A 19,560-nucleotide genomic window follows, 5' to 3' on the forward strand; every position below is an offset into this window, starting at 1 on the left:
CCTCAGGGCCATATGGCCGGTAAGGGAGGCGAGTGGCTGCAGCCGTCAAGGCCCCACCAGCTCCATCTGTATGCGTGGTCAGGCTGGGCCCTGAGCTGCGCCCGCTCCCCGCCAGGTAGCCTGGACCATTGGAGTCAGGCTGGGAGTGTCCCGGTCCCCTCCCATCTCTGTGAAGGCAGCACAACGTTATTATTTATTATAATATTATTATTATTATATATTATAAATGTAATAAATATATCAATATTATATATAAATTATTTATATACAAATATATAAATAATATAAATATAAATATTATTTATTCTGACGAGACCCTCAGAATAAAGCGAGTGAGGCCCCACATAGGGAGAGCGGGACATGTCCATCCCAGCTCCTTCTGGGTCCCTGCCAGGTGGGCCCGCGAGGGGGCTGTCCCCCTGTGAGTGAGTGAGGACCGAGCTGGGGTCAGAGGGATGGGGCTGGGGCCCTGCCTGGAAGGGGCAGGTTTTGCAGATAAGCGGGCTCAGCCTGGAGGAAGGAGCGTGCAGAGTGGCCAGAGCTCAGAGCGGCCCTTCCTCCTGCAAACCTCACACACTGGCCCCAGGCCGCCCACACCTGCCTCAGCCTCTGGGGCCACCACGCTTGTCTCATCCTGGGCTGCTTCTCCTCTGCATTAGATTTTCATCGCAGGCTGGTTGTGAGCACACTCATCAAGATCCAGGCCTCACAGGAGAGGGCTGGACTCAGCGCCCTGCGGATGGAATGTCTGGATTCTCACAGATGTGGTGTGTGTGTCCTAGGGCCGCGGGGACAGATGACCACAGACTCGGGGGCTCCAGTGAGCATAGATGTGTAACCTTTGGAGTCAGAAGTCTGAAATCAGTCTCTTGGGGCCAAAAACAAGGGGTGGGGGGCTGCGTTCCTCCCGGGCTCAGGGAAGGCTCGGTCTCTGCCTCTTCAGCTTTTGGAGGCGCCTGCATTCCTTGGCTCACCGCCCTCCCTCATCGTCAAGCCTGTGGAGTCGGCCAGCCCTTCCCAGGCTGCTCGGGTTCCCTCCTGGCTGGGAGAGCTCTCTGCTCAGGGCGTGGTGGGGTTGGGTGGGGCCTTCATCCCGAGGGCTGGAACAGCTGTCACACCTGCAGAGCCTCGGGCTCCAGATGCTGCGGGACCGACGTCCTGAAGCCCGTTACTTGGCTCCGTTAGCATGTTTGTGCGTGTGTGCGTGCTCACACGTATGGTGAGACTCTTACTTTGTGGACGTGGGACCACGTTCTGTGTCTCTGAAAGTTCCCTCTTCTTGCAGTTTGGGACATCCCCCCATGTCACTGGAGGGCGGGGTGGAGAGCCCCTCTCATCCTCCCCATTTCTTCGTTTCTCACATGTGCACGTCTGTGTTAATGACTCGCATGCTGCCTGAGAGCCCCCGTGTGGCCTGGCTTTGGGTGCTGGGTGACGCCCCATGTGGAATGCAGAGCCTTTTTCGAAGGGCTGCTTGGATGCCGTCGACATTTTCTCTACCAGATCACTAGAAATGTTCCCCAAGGCCAGTAGGGGAACCCCTATGGCACAGGGGCCCGGCACAGGGCTCCCTCCTGACCACCTCCCTGAGCTCCAGGGCCACGGGCTGCATGTCACCACAGCCAGGGACTGTGGGACACCAAGGCTGTGGTGCACGTGTGTGCAGATTCGAATATGACGAACCTGACGGCATATCGGCGGGGAAGTGGGTCTCCATCCTCTCAGGAGGACTCCCAGCCCCGTGTGTCCCTGAGATGCTCATCCTCCATGTGTTTTCTCTGTGCTGCTGGGTGAGGACCCCTACCCCCACAGCCTTCTTGACTCTGTGATCACTGCCGTGTGCGAGGAAGGGACAGGATGGCCTTTCTTTAGACACATGATTAAGTGGTCTTACCGCGGTGGTCGCGTCCCGTCTCATGGGACAGTGGGTGGGGAGAGAGCCCCCAGGAGCTGCATTGTGAATGAGGACTCTCTCCCCTTTTTGCTGTGTACACAGGGCGGGATGAGGCTTATCACGTCTCGGTGGGCTGTCAAAATAACCGTCCCCTTTGTCCCACTTAGTGGCTTTCATCTAGAATTCTGTTTTATCTGATGTGGTGTTGCAATATTTGCTTACTTTTCTTGTTATCCTTTGCCTGATGTTTTGACCATGTTTTTCAGAGCAGTTTTGGGTTCACAGCAAACTTGAGAGGGGGGCACACAGTTCCCGTGCACCGTCTGCCCCCCGCCCCCGGCTGTCAGCACCCTCACTTTGAGCCTGCATTGAGCTGTCATAATCACCAGAGTCCAAACACTGAGTGCTGGACAACATCTTCATTGCCCTACAAATCCTCTGTGCTCCACCCGTTCACTGCCAGCCCCACCAACTCCTGGAAGGCATTCAGCTTTTGACTGCCTTCATAGTTGTGCCTTTTCCAGAGAGTCATATAGTTGGAATCATACAGTCTGTAGCCTTTTCAGATTGCCTTCTTTCTTAATCATTATGCATTCAAGATTCCTCCATGTCTTTCTTGACTTAATAGCTTCTTTTTAGCTGAATGATGTTCCATTGTAGGGATGGACTACAGTTTATTTATTCGTCTACTGAAGGACTTCTTGGTTCCTTCCAGGTTTTGTCAGTTATGACTTGTTATTGTTGTTTAGTCACTAAGTCATGTCTGACTCTTTGTGACCCCATGGACTGTAGCCTGCCAGGCTCCTCTGTCCTTGGGATTCTCCAGGCAAGAATACTGGAGTGGGTTGCCATTTCCTCCTCCAGGGGATCTTCCCCACCCAGGGATAGAACCCGCATCTCTTGGGTCTACTGCATTGCAGGTGGGTTCTTTACCCGATGAGCCATCCAGGAAGCCCCCAGTTATGAGTAAAGTTTCTAGAAACATCCATGTGCTGGTTTTAGTGTAGATACAGGTTTCAGCTCCTTTGGGTAAATATGCAGAAGCATGCTTGCTGTTTCCTGCATGTTTAGTTTCTTAAGAAACTACCAAACTGTCTTCCCAAGTGGCTGCACCATTCTGCACGCACCCCACCTCCCCCAGCAGTAATGAGAATCCCTTTCGCTCCACATCCTCGCCAGCATTCGGTGTTGTGGCCATTCCAGATTTTGGCCATTCTGGTAGATGTGTAGTGACTGCTCATTGTTGTTTTATTTTGTTTTTATTTTATTTTTTGGCTGTGCCATGTGACTTGTGGGATATTAGTTCCCTGACCAGGGATTGAACCCGTACACCCAGCCGTGAAAGTGAGGATTCATAACCGCTGAACTGCCAGGGAATTCTCTTGTTTCAATTTGCATTTTCCTGATGACAGCTGATGTGGAGCAGCTTTTGAATCTGCCGTCCGTACCTCTTCTTTGGTGAGGTGTCTGTTTAGATCTTTTGTGCATTTCTCAGTCAAGATGTTCATGTTCTCGTTGAGATTTAAGTATTCTTTGTATATTTTGGATAAGAGTCCGTGTGATGCCTGTTTTGTAGTTTTTTTTTTTTCTCCCAGTCTGGCTTCTCTGCTCATTCTTCTAATGGTGTCTTTTGGAGAACAGATGTTTTTCATTTTTAGGAAGTCCAGCTTGTCAGTTCGTTCATAAATTGTGTTTGTGTTGTATCTAAAAAGTCATTGCCAAAAGCACGATCATTAAGCATTTCTCTCCTATTATCTTCTGGGAGTTTTATAGTTTTGCACTTTACATTTAGATCTGTGATCCATTGTGAGTTAATTTTTGTGAAGGGTGTAGGGTCTGTGTCTAGATTCTTTTTTTTTTTTCCTTCATGTGATATCCAGATGTTACAGCACCATTTGTTGAAAAGACTATCTCTTCCCCATTATACTCTGTTTGATTTTTAGTTCAGGGTTGGCTGTATTTATGTGGGTCTCATTCTGGGCTCTCTATTCTGTCCCATCGATCTACTTGTCTCTTTTTTTGCCAAGACCACACTGTCTTGATTCCCATAGCTGTATCAGTTCAGTTCAGTTGCTCAGTCGTGTCCAACTCTTTGCGACCCCATGAACCACAGCACACCAGGCCTCCCTGTCCATCACCAACTCCCAGAGTTCACCCAGACTCATGTCCATTGAGTCGGTGATGCCAGCCAACCATCTCATCCTCTGTCGTCCCCTTCTCCTCCTGCCCCCAATCCCTCCCAGAATCAGGGCCTTTTCCAGTAAGTCAACTGTTCGCATCTGGTGGCCAAAGTATTGGAGTTTCAGCTTCAACATCATTTCTTCCAATGAACACCCAGGACTGATCTCCTTTAGGATGGACTGGTTGGATCTCCTTGCAGTCCAAGGGACTCTCAAGAGTCTTCTCCAACACCACAGTTCAAAAGCATCAGTTCTTCGGCGCTCAGCTTTCTTCACACTCCAACTCTCACATCCATACATGACCACTGGAAAAACCATAGCCTTGACTAGATGGACCTTTGTTGGCAAAGTAATGTCTCTGCTTTTTAATATGCTGCCTAGGTTGGTCATAACTTTCCTTCCAAGGAGTAAGTGTCTTTTAATTTCATGGCTGCAGTCACCAGCTGCAGGCATTTTGGAACCCAAAAAATAAAATCAGCCACTGTTTCCACTGTTTCCCTATCTATTTCCCATGAAGTGATGGGACCAGATGCCATGATCTTCGTTTTCTGAATGTTGAGCTTTAAGCCAAATTTTTCACTCTCCTCTTTCACTTTCATCAAGAGGCTTTTTAGTTCCTCTTCACTTTCTGCCATAAGGGTGGTGTCATCTGCATATCTGAGGTGATTGATATTTCTCCCGGCAATCTTGATTCCAGCTTGTGCTTCATCCAGCCCAGCGTTTCTCATGATGTACTCTGCATAGAAGTTAAATAATCAGGGTGACAGTATGCAGCCTTGACGTACTCCTTTTCTTATATGGAACCAGTCTGTTGTTCCATGTCCAGTTCTAACTGTTGCTTCCTGACCTGCATACAGATTTCTCAAGAGGCAGGTCAGGTGGTCTGGTATTCCCATCTCTTGAAGAATTTTCCACAGTTTATTGTGATCCACACAGTCAAAGGCTTTGGCATACTCAATAAAGCAGAAATAGATGTTTTTCTGGAACTCTCTTGCTTTTTCGATAATCCAACAGATGTTGGCAATTTGATCTCTGGTTCCTCTGCCTTTTCTAAAACCAGCTTGAATATCTGGAAGTTCACGGTTCACACATTACTGAAGCCTGGCTTGGAGAATTTTGAGCATTACTTTACTAGCATGTGAGATGAGTGCAATTGTGCAGTAGTTTGAGCATTCTTTGGCATTGCCTTTCTTTGGGATTGGTATGAAAACTGACCTTTTCCAGTCCTGTGGCCACTGCTGAGTTTTCCAAATTTGCTGACATATTGAGTGCAGCACTTTCACAGCATCATCTTTTAGGATTTGAAATAACTCAACTGGAATTCCATCACCTCCACTAGCTTTGTTCGTAGTGATGCTTCCTAAGGCCCACTTGACTTCACATTCCAGGATGTCTGACTCTAGGTGAGTGTGAGTGATCACACCATTGTGATTTTCTGGGTCGTGAAGATCTTTTTTGTACAGTTCTTCTGTGCATTCTTGCCACCTCTTCTTAATATCTTCTGCTTCTGTTAGGTCCATACCATTTCTGTCCTTTATTGAGCCCATTTTTGCATAAAATGCTCCCTTGATATCTCTAATTTTCTTGAAGAGATCTCTAGTCTTTCCCATTCTATTGTTTTCCTCTATTTCTTTGCACTGATCACTGAGGAAGGCTTTCTTATCTCTCCTTGCTATTCTTTGGAACTCTGCATTCAAATGGGAATATCTTTCTTTCCTTTTCTCCTTTGCTTTTTGCTTCTCTTCTTTTCACAGCTATTTGTAAGGCCTCCCCAGACAGTGATTTTGCTGTTTTGCATTTCTGTTTCTTGGGGATGGTCTTGATTCCTGTCTCCTGTACAATGTCAAGAACCTCTGTCCATAGTTCATCAAGCACTCTATCTATATGATCTAGGCCCTTAAATCTATTTCTCACTTCCACTGTACAGTCATAAGGGATTTGATTTAGGTCATACCTGAATGGTCTAGCGGTTTTCCCCACTTTCTTCAATTTAAGTCTGAATTTGGCAATAAGGAGTTGATGATCTGAGCCACAGTCTGCTCCCAGTCTTGTTTTTGCCGTGGCTTATAGTGAAAGTGACATCGCTCAGTCGTGTCCGACTCTTTGCGACCCGTGGACTGTAGCCCACCAAGCTCCTCCATCCATGGGACTCTCCAGGCAAGAATACTGGAGTGGGTTGCCATTTCCTTCTCCAGGGGATCTTCCCGACCCAGGGATCGAACCCAGGTCTCCCACATTGCAGGCAGACGCTTTAACCTCTGTACCACTAGGGAAGCCCTTAAATACAAGAATCCAAGTACTAACATCAAAGATTTCAAGGGAGGAAAGGAAGCCAGGTTGAAAGAAGAAGGGGGAGGAGGCGGGAGGGGAGGGGCGAAAGGGGTGGCCTTACAGACATCTCCTGCCACCTACAGATGCCCAGGTATTATGGGACTTTTCCCTGGGCCTCCAGAAAAGGGAGGACTGGAACTCGGCCCTGCCAGAAATCAGACCAGACCAGAACCAGAATTCGAGTTCTGTGCTAAGAGGAGGTGATCAGTCTCCAATCCTCAGCTCAAGCTGAGGGTCCTTCAACCAGATTCCTGCGTCCAGGACCAGGGAACTAGAAAAACAGGGAAGGACAGGATGGGTTAAGGAGAGGAAAGAGAGGGAAGGAGAGAGAGGTTGGCTTATAGTAAGTCTCAAACCAGACAGTGTCACTTCTCCAATTTTGGTCTCCTGCAAGTATTGAGTTAGTCTTTTCCTCTCTGTATAAACTCCAAGTTGGTTTGTTGAAAGCCCCAAAATAACTTGCTGTGATTTTTATTGGGATTGTATTGAATCTATAGGTCAAGTTGGGAAGAATTGATATCTTGACAATATTGAATCTTCCTATCCATGAACATGGACTATCTCTGCATTTGTTTAGTTCTGCTTTGATTTCTTTTGTCAGAGTTTTGTAGTTTTCCTCACGTAGATCTTGTGCATATATTTGTCATACTTATGTGTAGCATAAATATAAATATTTCATCTTGGAGGTGCTAATGTAAATGGTATCATGTTTAATATCAAATTCTACTTGTTCATTGATGGTATATAGGAAAATGACTGATTTTTGTACATTAATGTTATATCCTACAAACTTGCTATAATCGGTAGCTCCAGGAGTATTTTTTGAATAATTATTTTGGATTTTCTGCTGTTTGATTTTCATGTCATCTGCAGATTGACAGCTTTATTTCTTCCCCCCCAACCTATGTGCTTTTATTGCCTTTTCTTGTCTTATGGCATTATCTATGATGTGAAAGAGAGTGGTGAGGGGGCATCCTTACCTTGTACCTGATTTTAGTGAAAAAGCTTAAAATTTCTCACCAGTAAGTATGGTGTTAGCTGTAGTTTTTAAAAAATATTTATCAAGTTGAGGAAGTTCACCTTTATTCCTAGTTCCAGACTGAAGGTTTTTTATCATAATAGGTGTAGGATTTTATGAAATACTTTTTCTGCATCTATGATATGACCCTGTGATTTCCTCTTCTTTAGCTTACTGATGTGATGGTTTCCATTAATTGATTTCAAATGTTGTTCAGTCACCAAATCGTGTCCGACTCTTTGGGATCTCATGAACTGCAGGCTTCCCTGTCCTTCACCATCTCCTGAAATTTGCTCAAACCCATGTCCATTGAGTCAGGGATGACATCCAACCACCTTATCCTCTGTCACCCCTTCTCCTTTTGCCCTTAGTCTTTCCCAGCATCAGGGTCTTTTCCAGTGGGTCAGCTCTTCATATCTGGTAGCCAACATATCGGAGCTTCAGCTTCGGCACCAGTCCTTCCAATGAATATTCAGCATCGATTTCCTTTAGGATTGACCGGTTTGATCTCCTTGCTGTCCAGGGGACTCTCGGGAGTCTTCTCCAGCACAATTTGAAAGCACCGTTTATTTGCTGCTCAGTCTCCCTTATGATCCAGCTCTCATATCCAAACATGAATACTGGAAAGACCATATCTTTGACTAAGCAGCCCTTTGTTAGCAAAGTGATATCTCTGCTTTTTAATACACTGTCTAGGTTTGTCATAGCTATGTTGAGCCAACCTTATGTACCTGGGCTAAACCCCACTGGGCCCTGGCTGGTCTGTTTGCTGGAAGGGAGACTGTCTTCAACTAAGCAAGTCCCCTGATTCCTTGATCTGAGGCAGGTGTGGCTGTCTGGAGGGCCCCAGCTTGCCTAGGTGCCACCCACTGTGTTCCCAGGAGGGCGCTACTGGAGCTCCCAGAGCCGGGCTCAGGCGCTCGCTAGCTGGAGAGGTGCTGGTTTCCACCCGGAGACAGCTGGGTCAGCGCCTCGGGCCAGCGCCTCCAGCCCAGCAGCTGCCAGATCTGCATGGAGGTGTGGCTACAATCACCCCCCCGCCCCAACCCCTGCTCAAGATGCCTGTAACTGGAGACTGGAGCAGTGATCTCAGTGCTGTGGCATTCTGAAGATTACTCCCGATGGGAACCATGGAGAATTGCACAGAGATGAAATAGGAGAACTTTGGGAAGGAGCTGCTCATGCATCTCTGGGGTCTCTGGGGCTGTCTTCCAGCCAGGGGCCCAGGGCTGCTGTGTCTCAGCATCCTTAATCAATCTGGAAAAGTTCTAGCTGCCCAGGAGGAAGCGTGCAGCTGGGGCACATCCACGCTTCACTTCCGGGACAGCTGAGATGGGGCACCAGGGCTACTGGCACTCAGGCTGCTGAAGGCCCTTGTTCCTTAATCTTAAGGCATCTCCCTGAGTGGACACTGGGGTCCCGGGCACGTCTGATGCAAAGGGACTGTACAGCCACACCATTTGGGTGGACAGTGGTGTCCGTCTGTGAGCAAAAGGTGATAGCTGGCTTCCCGGAGCCCAGGGTCTTTGTGAAGGCCCCCTGCCCCCGTGAGGGTCCATCCACCCCGGCAGGTGCTGAGGCAAGCCATTGTTCTGCGGGTGCTGCTGTCTGCCCTGGCGGTTCCCCGCTTTTCATCTGCGTAAGGATCTCACCTGCAAGGGGTAGAGTGAGGCTGAAGGGGAGCCCACAATGCAGGAAGTCAGGGCTGCTCAGAGACAAGACACTGCTGTCCTGGTGGGGCTAGTCTGGCAGGTACCCCAAACCCTCATCCTCGAGACCAGACCTTGCTGGTCTCTTCTCTTCTCATAGTTTGTTCTCTGGGGACTCTTTGAGCGACACAGCTTCTTTGGAAGTTGGGGTCCAGCATTTGTTCCCTCTGCTCCAGGGAGTCCAGGTCAGCCTGACCCTGCACTCTGGGGCCGGACACCAGGCCCTACCACACACGGAGACACTGACAGGGCCACAGTGTCACCTGCATACACAGCCATGTGCATACTCAGCTTAGTTAGGACACCCACACGCCAGTAGCTGCCTCCCAGAAAAGCTTCTCTGTGTACCGCATTTTGGGGGCAGAGCCCACCCAGGTTGTGGGGGGGAGGGCCTTGAGAGGAAAGGCCTGGAGGCTCCTTGCCCTTCTGCCTGGCAATGTCCAGGGAAGTCACTGGTGAGCGGGCCTCTTCCAGAGCTGGTGTTTACCGTCCTGTGCCGAGCAGCCACCACAGCCCCTGGACAGAGAGGTAGGCCCTGCTTTCCCCCAGCCTTGATGCCCCTGGTCCCAGAGGTCGCCAGTCCAGGCCGCTGATGGCACCTGCCCACCTGGGAAGCAGCCCTGTTCGGGCAGGTCCAGGCACCAGGGCTGTGTCCCAGCCTGGGCCCATGCCACTGAGGGGGCTCCATACAGTCGGGTATCGCTGGAGAACATGTGCCTATGACACTGAGCCCCCGAGGAGGGGGAGGGATGTGAGCGCACAGAGAGTTTGAGAGGAAGGATGAGGTGTAGGGCGGGAGAGTGGGCAGTGCAGGAGGGAGAAAGCTGCCCTCCCTTCCCCAATCACATAGCCCTGTCCAGGCCGGGTGGTGGTCGTGGCACCCAGCAGGAACTCAGGGCAGTGAGCGCCAGCCCTGCGAACAGCCACCACCCGGTAAAACCCACAGTGCTGCGAGGCTTGGGTGGGGTTTGCTGCCCCACGTGTGGGCAGACAGGGGCACCACAAGCCTCAGAGGGGCCCCCAGGAAATGCAGCCCTCTTATCCTCTTATCCTCTTATCCTCTCCCTTCCTGGGAGTGTAACTGTTTCCAGGCTGTTCCTAGTGTGCACTGAGCTCAGGGCAGCCCTGTGCGAATCTCTCTCTTTTGTATGTCAGGTATGCCATGTGACTCAAGTGTGGGAGCGGCGGAGGGGACCAAGTCCCAGTGTGGAGTCTGAGCAGGGGTTGGGAGTGCAGGCTGGATGGAGCTCCTCGTGCTAACTTTAGGGAGGCGGGGTCTATAGCAGGCCACGCCCCTGCCTCTCGAGCCAGGCTGGTTTTGGAGGGTCTCTGCGCTCCACTTGGAGGAGCGAGCCCGTGGGGGTGGGCGTGGTGCCTGAAGGAACAGGTGGCTGTCTGTCCCCTCTGGGGCGGTGGTGGGGGCAGGCGTGAGATGGCCCGGGCCTTGGTTTCCCCAGTGGGCGCAGTCTCACGGCTGTCTTTCTCTCCGCAGACGGCGAGGTCGTGGAGGTGGGGCTCCAGCAGCTGCTCGGTGAGCCCCCGCCCTGGCAGGTGGCCGTGGTGCACGACCCCGCCGTGGGGCCCGCCTATGAGTTTGGCGAGGACGGCAGCGGTGGAGGCCAGGCGGCCCGGAGTCTCCTGCCCAGCACGTTCTTCCAGGACTTCTCGCTGCTGGTGCGTGTGCGGCCGGCCTCGGCGCGCGCGGGTGTGCTCTTTGCAGTCACAGACCCTGCGCAGGCGGTGGTCTCGGTGGGCGTGAAGCTGACGGCGGCGCGTGGGGGGCGGCAGCACCTGCAACTGCTGTACACGGAGCCCGGAGCCACCGACACGCGCTCAGCCGCCAGCTTCCAGCTGCCTGCGCTGGATGGTCGCTGGACGCGCCTGGCGCTCAGCGTGGATGGCGCCTACGCCAGGCTCTTCGTGGACTGTAAGGAGGTCCAGGGCCAGCCCCTGGCGCACTCGCTGCACGACCTGCAGCTGGAGCCGGACGCCCGCCTCTTCGTGGCCCAGGCCGGTGGAGCGGACCCTGAAAAGTTCCAGGTAACTATGATGGCCTGCTTGGGGGGCAGGGGCGGGAAGCTGGGGATGGATGATGGCCACTGCTGTCTGCTGCTAAGGCAGCTCCAGGGACAGGCAAAGCCCGGGTTACACAGCTGTCAGGACCCTCGGCCCACCCTGCTCCCTCTGGGCGTTCACTCCCTGCTGCTCTGAGACCACTGCCTTCACGGGATGCCCGCATCTGCCACGTCCAGGCCCCCACCCTGTGTGTGCCTATGCGTGGTGCCCCGTGGTGACCCTGGGCTCCGGGCCCCTCCCCGCCCCATCAGTGAGCAGGGGCTTTATTCTCCTGTCAAACAGACCATGCACAGTGAAAGAATTTCAGAACAGCAATGGAGTGCTGAGTGTGCGCCTGTCTGGGGGCCATCTGCACATCACCCCGGCTGGACCAGAGGCTTCAGGCCACGCACCAGCATTCATCGTGCTGGTTGTTTTTGCCAAACTGTGCAGTGGCCTCGTGGCTGGCGAGCCCCAGGGCAGGCCTTCTCCTCAGAGCAGCAGGGGCAGAATTTCCCCGGTGGTGACCGGCGAGCAGTGGTCCCCAGCGTGTCCCCAGGGAAGCCCCTCCCCCAGGCCTGGCTTCATTTCTGGCGAAGGCGGGTCCCAGATGCTAGTGGATCCTTCTCCTGGGTCCTCGGTGACCACACTTCTCGGAAGCTTTCGCCAGATCCTGCCTCCTGGAAACAGTGATGGCCACCCTCAGATCTTAGCAGGTCCCTGAATTCGAACACTGCAACTGGCACGCCCACCCAGCAGTTCAGACAGGGTTCCCTGTGTGTGCCAGTGGGGGATGTGTCCACAGGGGACAGAAAGTTAATTATTGCCCAGACAAAGGCTGCTTGGTTAACGTTGTTCTAAGTCCTGGTGACTCGCTTCTGAAAGCTGACCTTTCACCTTTGGCTGGAACTTTCACCCAAGGGGTCTGGGAGCCAGTAAGACTTTGATACCAAACTGAGCCTCTTTGTGTTTTCATTTTGATCCTCAAACTTGATGAAGTGGAGATAAGTCAGAGGGAGCCATGCCATGGGAGAGGCGCTGTGTTTACTGGTGATTCGTTGTGAGAATTCCCGGGCTTTTCTAGATTGGAACTCCCTGCCTCACACCCGCCGAACACACACACCCCGGCCATGAGTTCTGTATTTCTTAACAATTGAAGGGGTTGCCTGTCTCATGGTGCTAACGGAGGTCACCACCTTTCTGTAGCAAGGACACCCAGATGCCTCTTGCCTCAGCCCTGCCAGGCTGCGGTCATCACTGCAAAACACACTTGCTAGTCATATATGTAGACTAATAGTGTCTGAGTGTCTTAATTTGCCTTTCTTGGTTGTTAGTGAAAACAAACTGTACTATTTCACATGTTTACTGGTTATCTGTATTTCTTCTTGTGTGTCTGTTCATGTCCTTTGCATTTTTGTTTTAATGGTTTCAATTGTTTCTTATTAGTTTGTGTGAACTCTTTATATATGAAAGATACTGATCATTTGTTTTATACACTGTAAATTTTATTCCCCATTTTTTCTCTTGCCTTTTCACCTAGTCTTTTTTTTCCCCACCATTGGGATATTTAAAGTGTTTATGTGGTTAAATCTGGCCTGTAGAAGACACCCAGAAAAATCTTTGAAGGTTAGAGAGACAGAACAGAGGGGACTGTAAGGTCATTCCCTCTGGCTCTGGCTGGAGCCCTGCTTACTGTGAAGCTGCTGTCCCCGCTGATGTTGCCTGGTCACTTCCAGCACAGTCCAGTGCAGTGTAGCTCCTCTGTTCCTCAGACGCCAGTTCCAGGAATCTCTCTGTGGGTGTTTGATCAGCCTCCAGCCGGGTGAGAGGTGAAGCGTGCTGTCTGGGGAGGAGTAGATAGGTCGGCTTAGGATAGGGTTTGTCAGTTCTCCTGAACTGAGGCTCTTGGGAAAGAATCACTCACGTGTGTGACAGGCAGGACTTGCAGAGGTGCGCACAGAGCTCGGAGTGTGCGACGAGCCGGAGTGTCACGGCTAGTGGTCTCGAGCAGGTGCTCAGGCCCTTGCTGACCCCCACCCTCAGCCCGGCACCTATTCTGAAGATGCTCGCAGAGCCTTTGTTGTTTCCTCCCCCAAATTATGAGCGTCCTTGGTGTTTTCAGGTTCATTCTTCTCCTTGAGCTTAAATAGTAATAAATATCTCTTAGGAAATTCCTAATTCTCCCCAGTTGTTATAGTGTTTTGCTTAAAACATTAATTCAGCGCTTTTTCAGTGTTTATTGACCTCATCCTTTCTTTTCTTAACTATTTCAGATACCCTGTGGTCAAGTTTTCTTGACTTAGTTTCTCTTTGTTGGAAATGTCCCTGTTTTTTCATTCCTGTCTGCTTTTCTCTGTGTGAAGCCACCTTCTTCTTTACCCAGGTTCCCGTGGAGGTTCAGTGACGTGTTTGTTCGGACCCTGGGGCGCTCGTCCGAAACTGACACTGGGCCAGGACAGGACTGGCTTGGGCTTCCCGGGCCGCGCTCCAGCGGTGCCCCTCGTGTTGGACATTCACTGCTTCTGTTGTGTGACGATGGTGCTGGGGGCTGTGAATTTGCCTCGGCAGGTGGCTTTGCTGGCCACATTATATAAAAAGTGTTGATCAGTCGCTCAGTCATGTCTGACTCTTTGCGACGCCATGGATTGCAGCACGCCAGGCTTGCCTGTCCTTCACTATCTCCTGGAGCTTGCTCAAACTCATGTCCATCAAATCCATGATGTCATCCAACCATCTCATCCTCTGTCATCCCCTTCTCCTCTTGTCCTCAATCTTTCCCAGCATCAGGGTCTTTTCCAATGAGTCGGCTCTCCGCATCGGGTGGTAAAAGTATTGGAGCTTCCGTTTCAGCATCAGTCCTTCCAATGAATATTCAGGGTTGATTTCCTTTAGGATGGACTGGTTTGATCTTCAGAAGTGATTGATTCACTGAAGCGAAGAGATGCCCACCGGCCACACTAGGTTTGGGCAGGCTTAGAGCAGAGGATGGTAGCAGAGCAGGCAGGGAAAGTGCTGGTGACCTCTGACACCCCCAGTTCTCCTGCTGTGGACCCCAAGTCCAGCCACAGAAAACGTGCTGCTGCTGACTGAGGGCAGCTCGGGGCACTCAGGTCACGGTCATCAGCTCCTCCCAGTACCCGTCTATCAATCATCTGAAGCGACCTGAACGGGTAATGTAACCTGTTCGTAGTCCTGCGGTAGTCCCGCCATTGCCTGAAAGAGATGCTTTTAATAGAATTTCATGCAAATAGTCCAGGAGCTGGGGCTTCACACCGGAAACCAGTGAGACGCCCCTTGGTCCAGGACGTGTGGAGAACGGGGCAGTGGTGGTGTGGCCCAGTCACGGTGACAGCTGGAGTGGGTGACAAGGGAGCAGGCGGCGTGGGGGTCAGCCAGAGAGGAGGGAGGGGCAGGGGTGAGGTGGGGCAGCCAGGCCCATGGGGGCTGCAGGTCACCCACCCCTGTACAGGTGCATTTAGCCCCATGGCCTGGGGCCAGGACACAGCCCTTCCAGAAGGAGCAGAAGGGGTGAGTCAGGGGGCCCAGAGAACCCTGGGCTGCCAGAGGGGTGTCCCAGGGAGGCAGCCCCAGCACCGGTGCTGAGGGATACGCTTTCACGTCATGGGGCTGTGGTCGTCTGCACACAGCTCTAAGACCAGGGGCCCTAGGGAGGCAGTGACAGGACAGATTTCAAATGGTCTGGATTTCATAACATCTGTCAAGTCCATCCAGCATTTGCAGTGGGCCCGGTGACCTTTGGGCTACTGATGTCTCCCCAGCTGACCATGGCTCAAGCCCCAGTGGGCGGGCCAGTTGGCAGAGGGCCGGGCTCCTCTGCTCCCCATTGCAACCGAGCCTGGCGGCCTCTTGCTGAGCGGCCACCCTGCTGGCTGGCAGTGTGGGGGCCAGAGCCTGCGCTCGTGGCAGCCTGGCCTCACGGGACAGTGTCTGCCGGGGTCCAGCCCTGGTGGATCCAGGGAATTCGAAGGGTGGACGGTGTTGGCGTGGAAAGACTTGTTTATTTATTAATATAAGATTAGATTAAGAAACTATAGTGTAGTAGGAAGATTAAGTGGAGGAAGAGGGCTGAATAGCTTGGGTTACACGGAAGGCCAATAAAATTCCAGACAAGGAATTTGCACCATCTACGTTGGGCCACTGGCGCCCGCTTGAATATCTAAGGGTGCCTCGCCTTAGGCTCCCTTTCGCGCGGGTCTTAACAGCCAGGGCAAGTAAGTAGACCTGGCGAGCCTGCGCGCCCCAGATGGAAATTCAGCCTGAAATTAAAGTAAAGAGCAGAGGGAGGGGAAGAGAGAGAGACACGGGGGGAGCCAGATTCCCAAGAAACCAGGCCGAGAGACTAGTCCGAGAAACTGGTCCGAGAAGCTGGTCCCCTCCTTTATTGTTCAGAAGGCCTTTTATACTTTTGATAAAACATGGAGATCAATGGGTAACACAAAATTATGTAGCCTTCGCAACCCAGATTCTTTCCGTATATCATTTTGTATACAAAAGGTCTCAGGTGATTTACATTATCTTCTAGCCAAGAGGCTTGTTAACACTTTTTGGCTCTCTTCCTTAATGAATGTTAATTTTATTCCCCCTGAAGTGTTTTTCTTTAATCTGCATCTCCTTAAAGTTACATCTCTATAGAACAAAGGTGCAGTGGGTTATAACAAAGAAGGTACTTAACTCAAAGATCTAATGTTGCTAATACCAGGTCTACTACTTGTTTTTCTATATACCAACTATATCTAAAAATAAAGGATATGAAAATTCAGCAGCAAGCATTGACTCAACAAATGAAACTTTTATTAATCAGTCCTATTCTAAAGATTTTGACTCTTCGGAAGCCCCTACATTCCTAGGATGTTTTAAGCTTCCTGTGCCTCCTGCGGTCAGGAGGCCTCAAACACATGCGCAGCTGTAGGAGTCCTGCAGGCAGGCTAGAAAGCCATCAGAGGGGTTTTTGGATTGAAACACTCTTTCAAATGCAGAAGACTAAAGCCCTGAATTGACTCTTTCCAGAAAATGTCGGAAGAGTTGGAAAGCAGAGCACAAAAACTGGCAGATTTTTGTTGGGGTACATGCTTAGGAATTTCCAGAGGGGTCCCTGAAGTCTGAGCACGCCTTGCGTATGTCAGCTTCCTTCCTCATGACCTTGTCACGGGCGGGATTCCTCACACTGGCTCCCGGCAAGTGTCAGTGTAGGGCGGTCATGTCTGGATGTCCAGTGCCCCGACCTGCGCCTGCGGGAGCCTGGTGGCCTGTCCCCTGACTGCTGCCTCACAGTGTCTCCGGGGGTGTTCAGAGTGTGGCTTTCTGGAATCTTAACCTCTGTGCCTGCCCCTGGATTCTCAATCTGGATGACTCTCTGTCATTTGGGGATGCCTATTCCCCCTTCAGCACCACCCTCGGCTGGGCAGGCTGAGAATTTCCATCCCTAACACACTGCTGCCTCCGCCCCAAGCCCCGGGGCCAACCTCCTGCCTTTTTAAGCCCAGAAAGGCTTGTGCTTCCCGCAGGCGGTGGTGTCTGGTGCCCAGAGGCTGGGGGCGCCTGTGTGCGCTTCCCACGCAGGAGAGCGGCCGTAATCACTGCGTTCCTGCTCCTGGCCTGTGCCCCCTTACACACATGCTCTGAGCACACATACACGTGTGCCCTCCCGCACACAGGCCCTCCACATGACACTCCTGGCAGCTCACTGCCCTCCATGGTGGTTGGAGCATCTCTGGATTCAGGGGGCAGGCGGGGAGGACGCTCCTCCATGGAGTGGACCGAACACCACCCCACCACATCCCCTCCCCACAGCCAGGTGGCCCTTCTGTCTTCAGACCGGAGCTCCAGCCATGGGTGGGCTGCTTGCCACCAGCCCCCTTCAGCCCCCCGCACCCTCAGCTGGGTTCTGCCCCTGGGTTCCACGGACTACAGGGGGCCAGGGTCCCTGATACCTGCTGCCTAAGCCTTCTGTACAGTCCTGAGCCATCAGTCAAGCTGTCCTGTGTCCACCCCAGTGACCTCAGCCTGGACACAGGCTGGACACAGCCTGGGCTCCCCAACAGACACTGTGAGGAGGGGCCAGTCGCATTCTAACTGTGGACCTTGCAGGGATCTGCCGGCTGGTTCAAGATCCCGAAAAAGACAGTGGCATTCTGCCCTGGGGGCCAGTGACAGGGGACTGAGGGAGGTGGGGGTGGAGCTGGATATGAAGGGGCAGAAGCAGCTGAGCTCAGCTGTGGCCATGGCATCTGCTCTGGTTCAGCTGGAGCCATGGGCTGACCTCAGATGGAGCCGGCGCTTCTGTGCCTGGTCACCTCTGGGAAGATATGGCCGCCTCGCCTCTGCCGTGCAACCCCTAGCCAGTGGGGGACGGGCCGTGGACAGCAGGGCTGACCCTATCCCACGCTCCACCAGCACCTGCCCCCTGGGCTGTCTACTTCCCCTGGAGGCCTTGCCAAGCTGTCCTGCCGAACCTCCTGGAACCTCTGGGCGTTCTGCATCTGAGAACTGAGCCTCCTCCTGCCGTGGTGTTGGAGTCAGAGCTGCCAGCTCCCCAGGCAAGATGGGCCTTGACCACTAAGCCACAGGCACTTTTGCCCTTGAGCTTCTGGAATGAGCTGTGGTCAAGTGGACAAAACGGTAAAGACGGCCTATGGCTCCACCAGTGGGCACTGTTCTCACTGCCTACGGAGACCGACCAGCAAGAGGAAACCATTGTTGGTGACTTGGTATCCTCTCCCCCGTCGGCTGGTGAGGCAGGGGCAGCTCTGGGAAGCCCAGCAGTGAACTACCAAAGTTACTCCTGGGTCAGCCCTCGAGATTGCTTGAGAAAAGGGGTGTCATAGTGCGCTGTGGAGCTGAAGTCACCTGCCTGCCCCCAACCTGTGCGCTCGGCCCCTCCTCTCCCCACAGGCCTGGCTGGGAGTTGTACTGGGGACATGATGACCTCATGGTATCTGGGGGATGCGGGCGTCTCCCTCAGCCCCCTACCTGGGCCAGCTGACCTCATTCGCCTCCAAGGAGCAGGTGTTTATCCCTGAACATGCACACACACGTGTGTACATACACACGAGCACATGGATGCAGGTACGCACACAACTATGTGCATACCTGCACGACACATTTATACACGCATGCATACGCACATCCATTTGCACACGTGCCACAAACATGACATGTTCACACAGAGACCTCACTATCAGTGGAAGTAGAGATGCGGGCGAGGGGCGGAATATGGAGCTGGGCAGACCTGGCCCCTGGAGGTGCTGATCCTTGGGAGGGAGTCCAAGAGGGCTTCCTGGAGGAGGTGGCCTGAGCTGAGCCTGGAGAGAAGAGTGGAGCCCTCAGGCGAGGGCTCTTGGGGACACTTGGGGTATTAGTCGCTTGTTGTCATGTGGGAGCAGGAGGGCCATGAGATGGAGGGCGGTGATAAAGGGAGTCTGAAGGGCACTTAGAGGAAAAACCGTAAGCTGGTCGAGTGAGCATGCAGCCCCAGGACGTCCCACCCGCTGCCTGTCTTGGTACGGCTGCAACCTCGGAAGGCTTTTACGAGTACCAGTGGTTGGAAAAAACCAAAGAAGAAGACCATTTTGTGATGCGTGAACGTTTCAGTGTCCTGCACAGTCTGGTTGGAGCAGCCGCGTCCATTGCCCACAGACTGGTTCACATCCCGACACAGCCGCAGAGCAGCAGCGACAAAGACCTGAGAACAGTCACCATCTGGCCCTTGACCCAGGAAGTGTACCAGCTCCTGACCCAGGCTGGCCCGTTTTTAAGAGCTGTGAAAATGTGCCTCTTAGAAGCAATGCAATGTGGTCTCTGTTTAGAAGATGCGGTGATCCATCCCCATGGATGAAGATGTTCAATAGAAAACAAAAGAAACACCAGAAAAGCGTTTGTGAACACTCAGGACCTCCAGGCAGGAAAGCTAGAGAGGACATCGAAGGCCTGGATCCTGTGGCCTCACACACGGGCCCGAGATCCCAACCACGATTCAGAACGTGCGGTCGCGTCGCCCTGTGGGAGCAGGACACCTTGCAGTGGGGGCCCCGGTGTGGCCGGGCTGAGGTCCTTGGCCATCGTGCTAGCCCAGCTGGCCGTGGCCCTGCCCTGCCTCAGGCTTCCTGTTGGAGGGATGATCCCAGTCCTCTCCACAAGCAGTTGTCCGCACTCATGGTTCAGGACACTGCCCAGTGCCGTCCGCCTCATGCCCCGAGGAGACGCTGTCTCTGGGGACACTGCACGCCGATGACCTCTTCTCTGCTCATGCTATGTCCAGGCGCCCGGTGCCACGCTGGGACCACATGAGGGAGTGCGTGGTACCATCCAGAGGCTGATGAGCATCCTTGGGAAGAGAGAGGGAGTGGGTGGTGT

At 52.6% G+C, this 19,560-nt stretch overlaps 1 protein-coding gene across 4 annotated transcripts in view; it reads left to right on the plus strand.

Annotated features, from left to right (window-relative positions):
• COL18A1 (collagen type XVIII alpha 1 chain) overlaps positions 1–19,560 on the plus strand; it is a 93,864-nt gene that overhangs the window by 43,508 nt on the left and 30,796 nt on the right. For all 4 annotated transcript variants that reach the window (XM_018052213.1, XM_018052196.1, XM_018052207.1 and 1 more), the window contains one exon: positions 10,625–11,172. In XM_018052213.1, coding sequence (XP_017907702.1) covers positions 10,625–11,172 — 548 coding nt within the window. The remainder of the gene's footprint in view (positions 1–10,624; positions 11,173–19,560) is intronic.

The sequence above is a fragment of the Capra hircus genome, chromosome 1 (assembly GCF_001704415.2).
Source record: "Capra hircus breed San Clemente chromosome 1, ASM170441v1, whole genome shotgun sequence".
In the NCBI taxonomy this organism is placed as follows: domain Eukaryota; kingdom Metazoa; phylum Chordata; class Mammalia; order Artiodactyla; family Bovidae; genus Capra; species Capra hircus.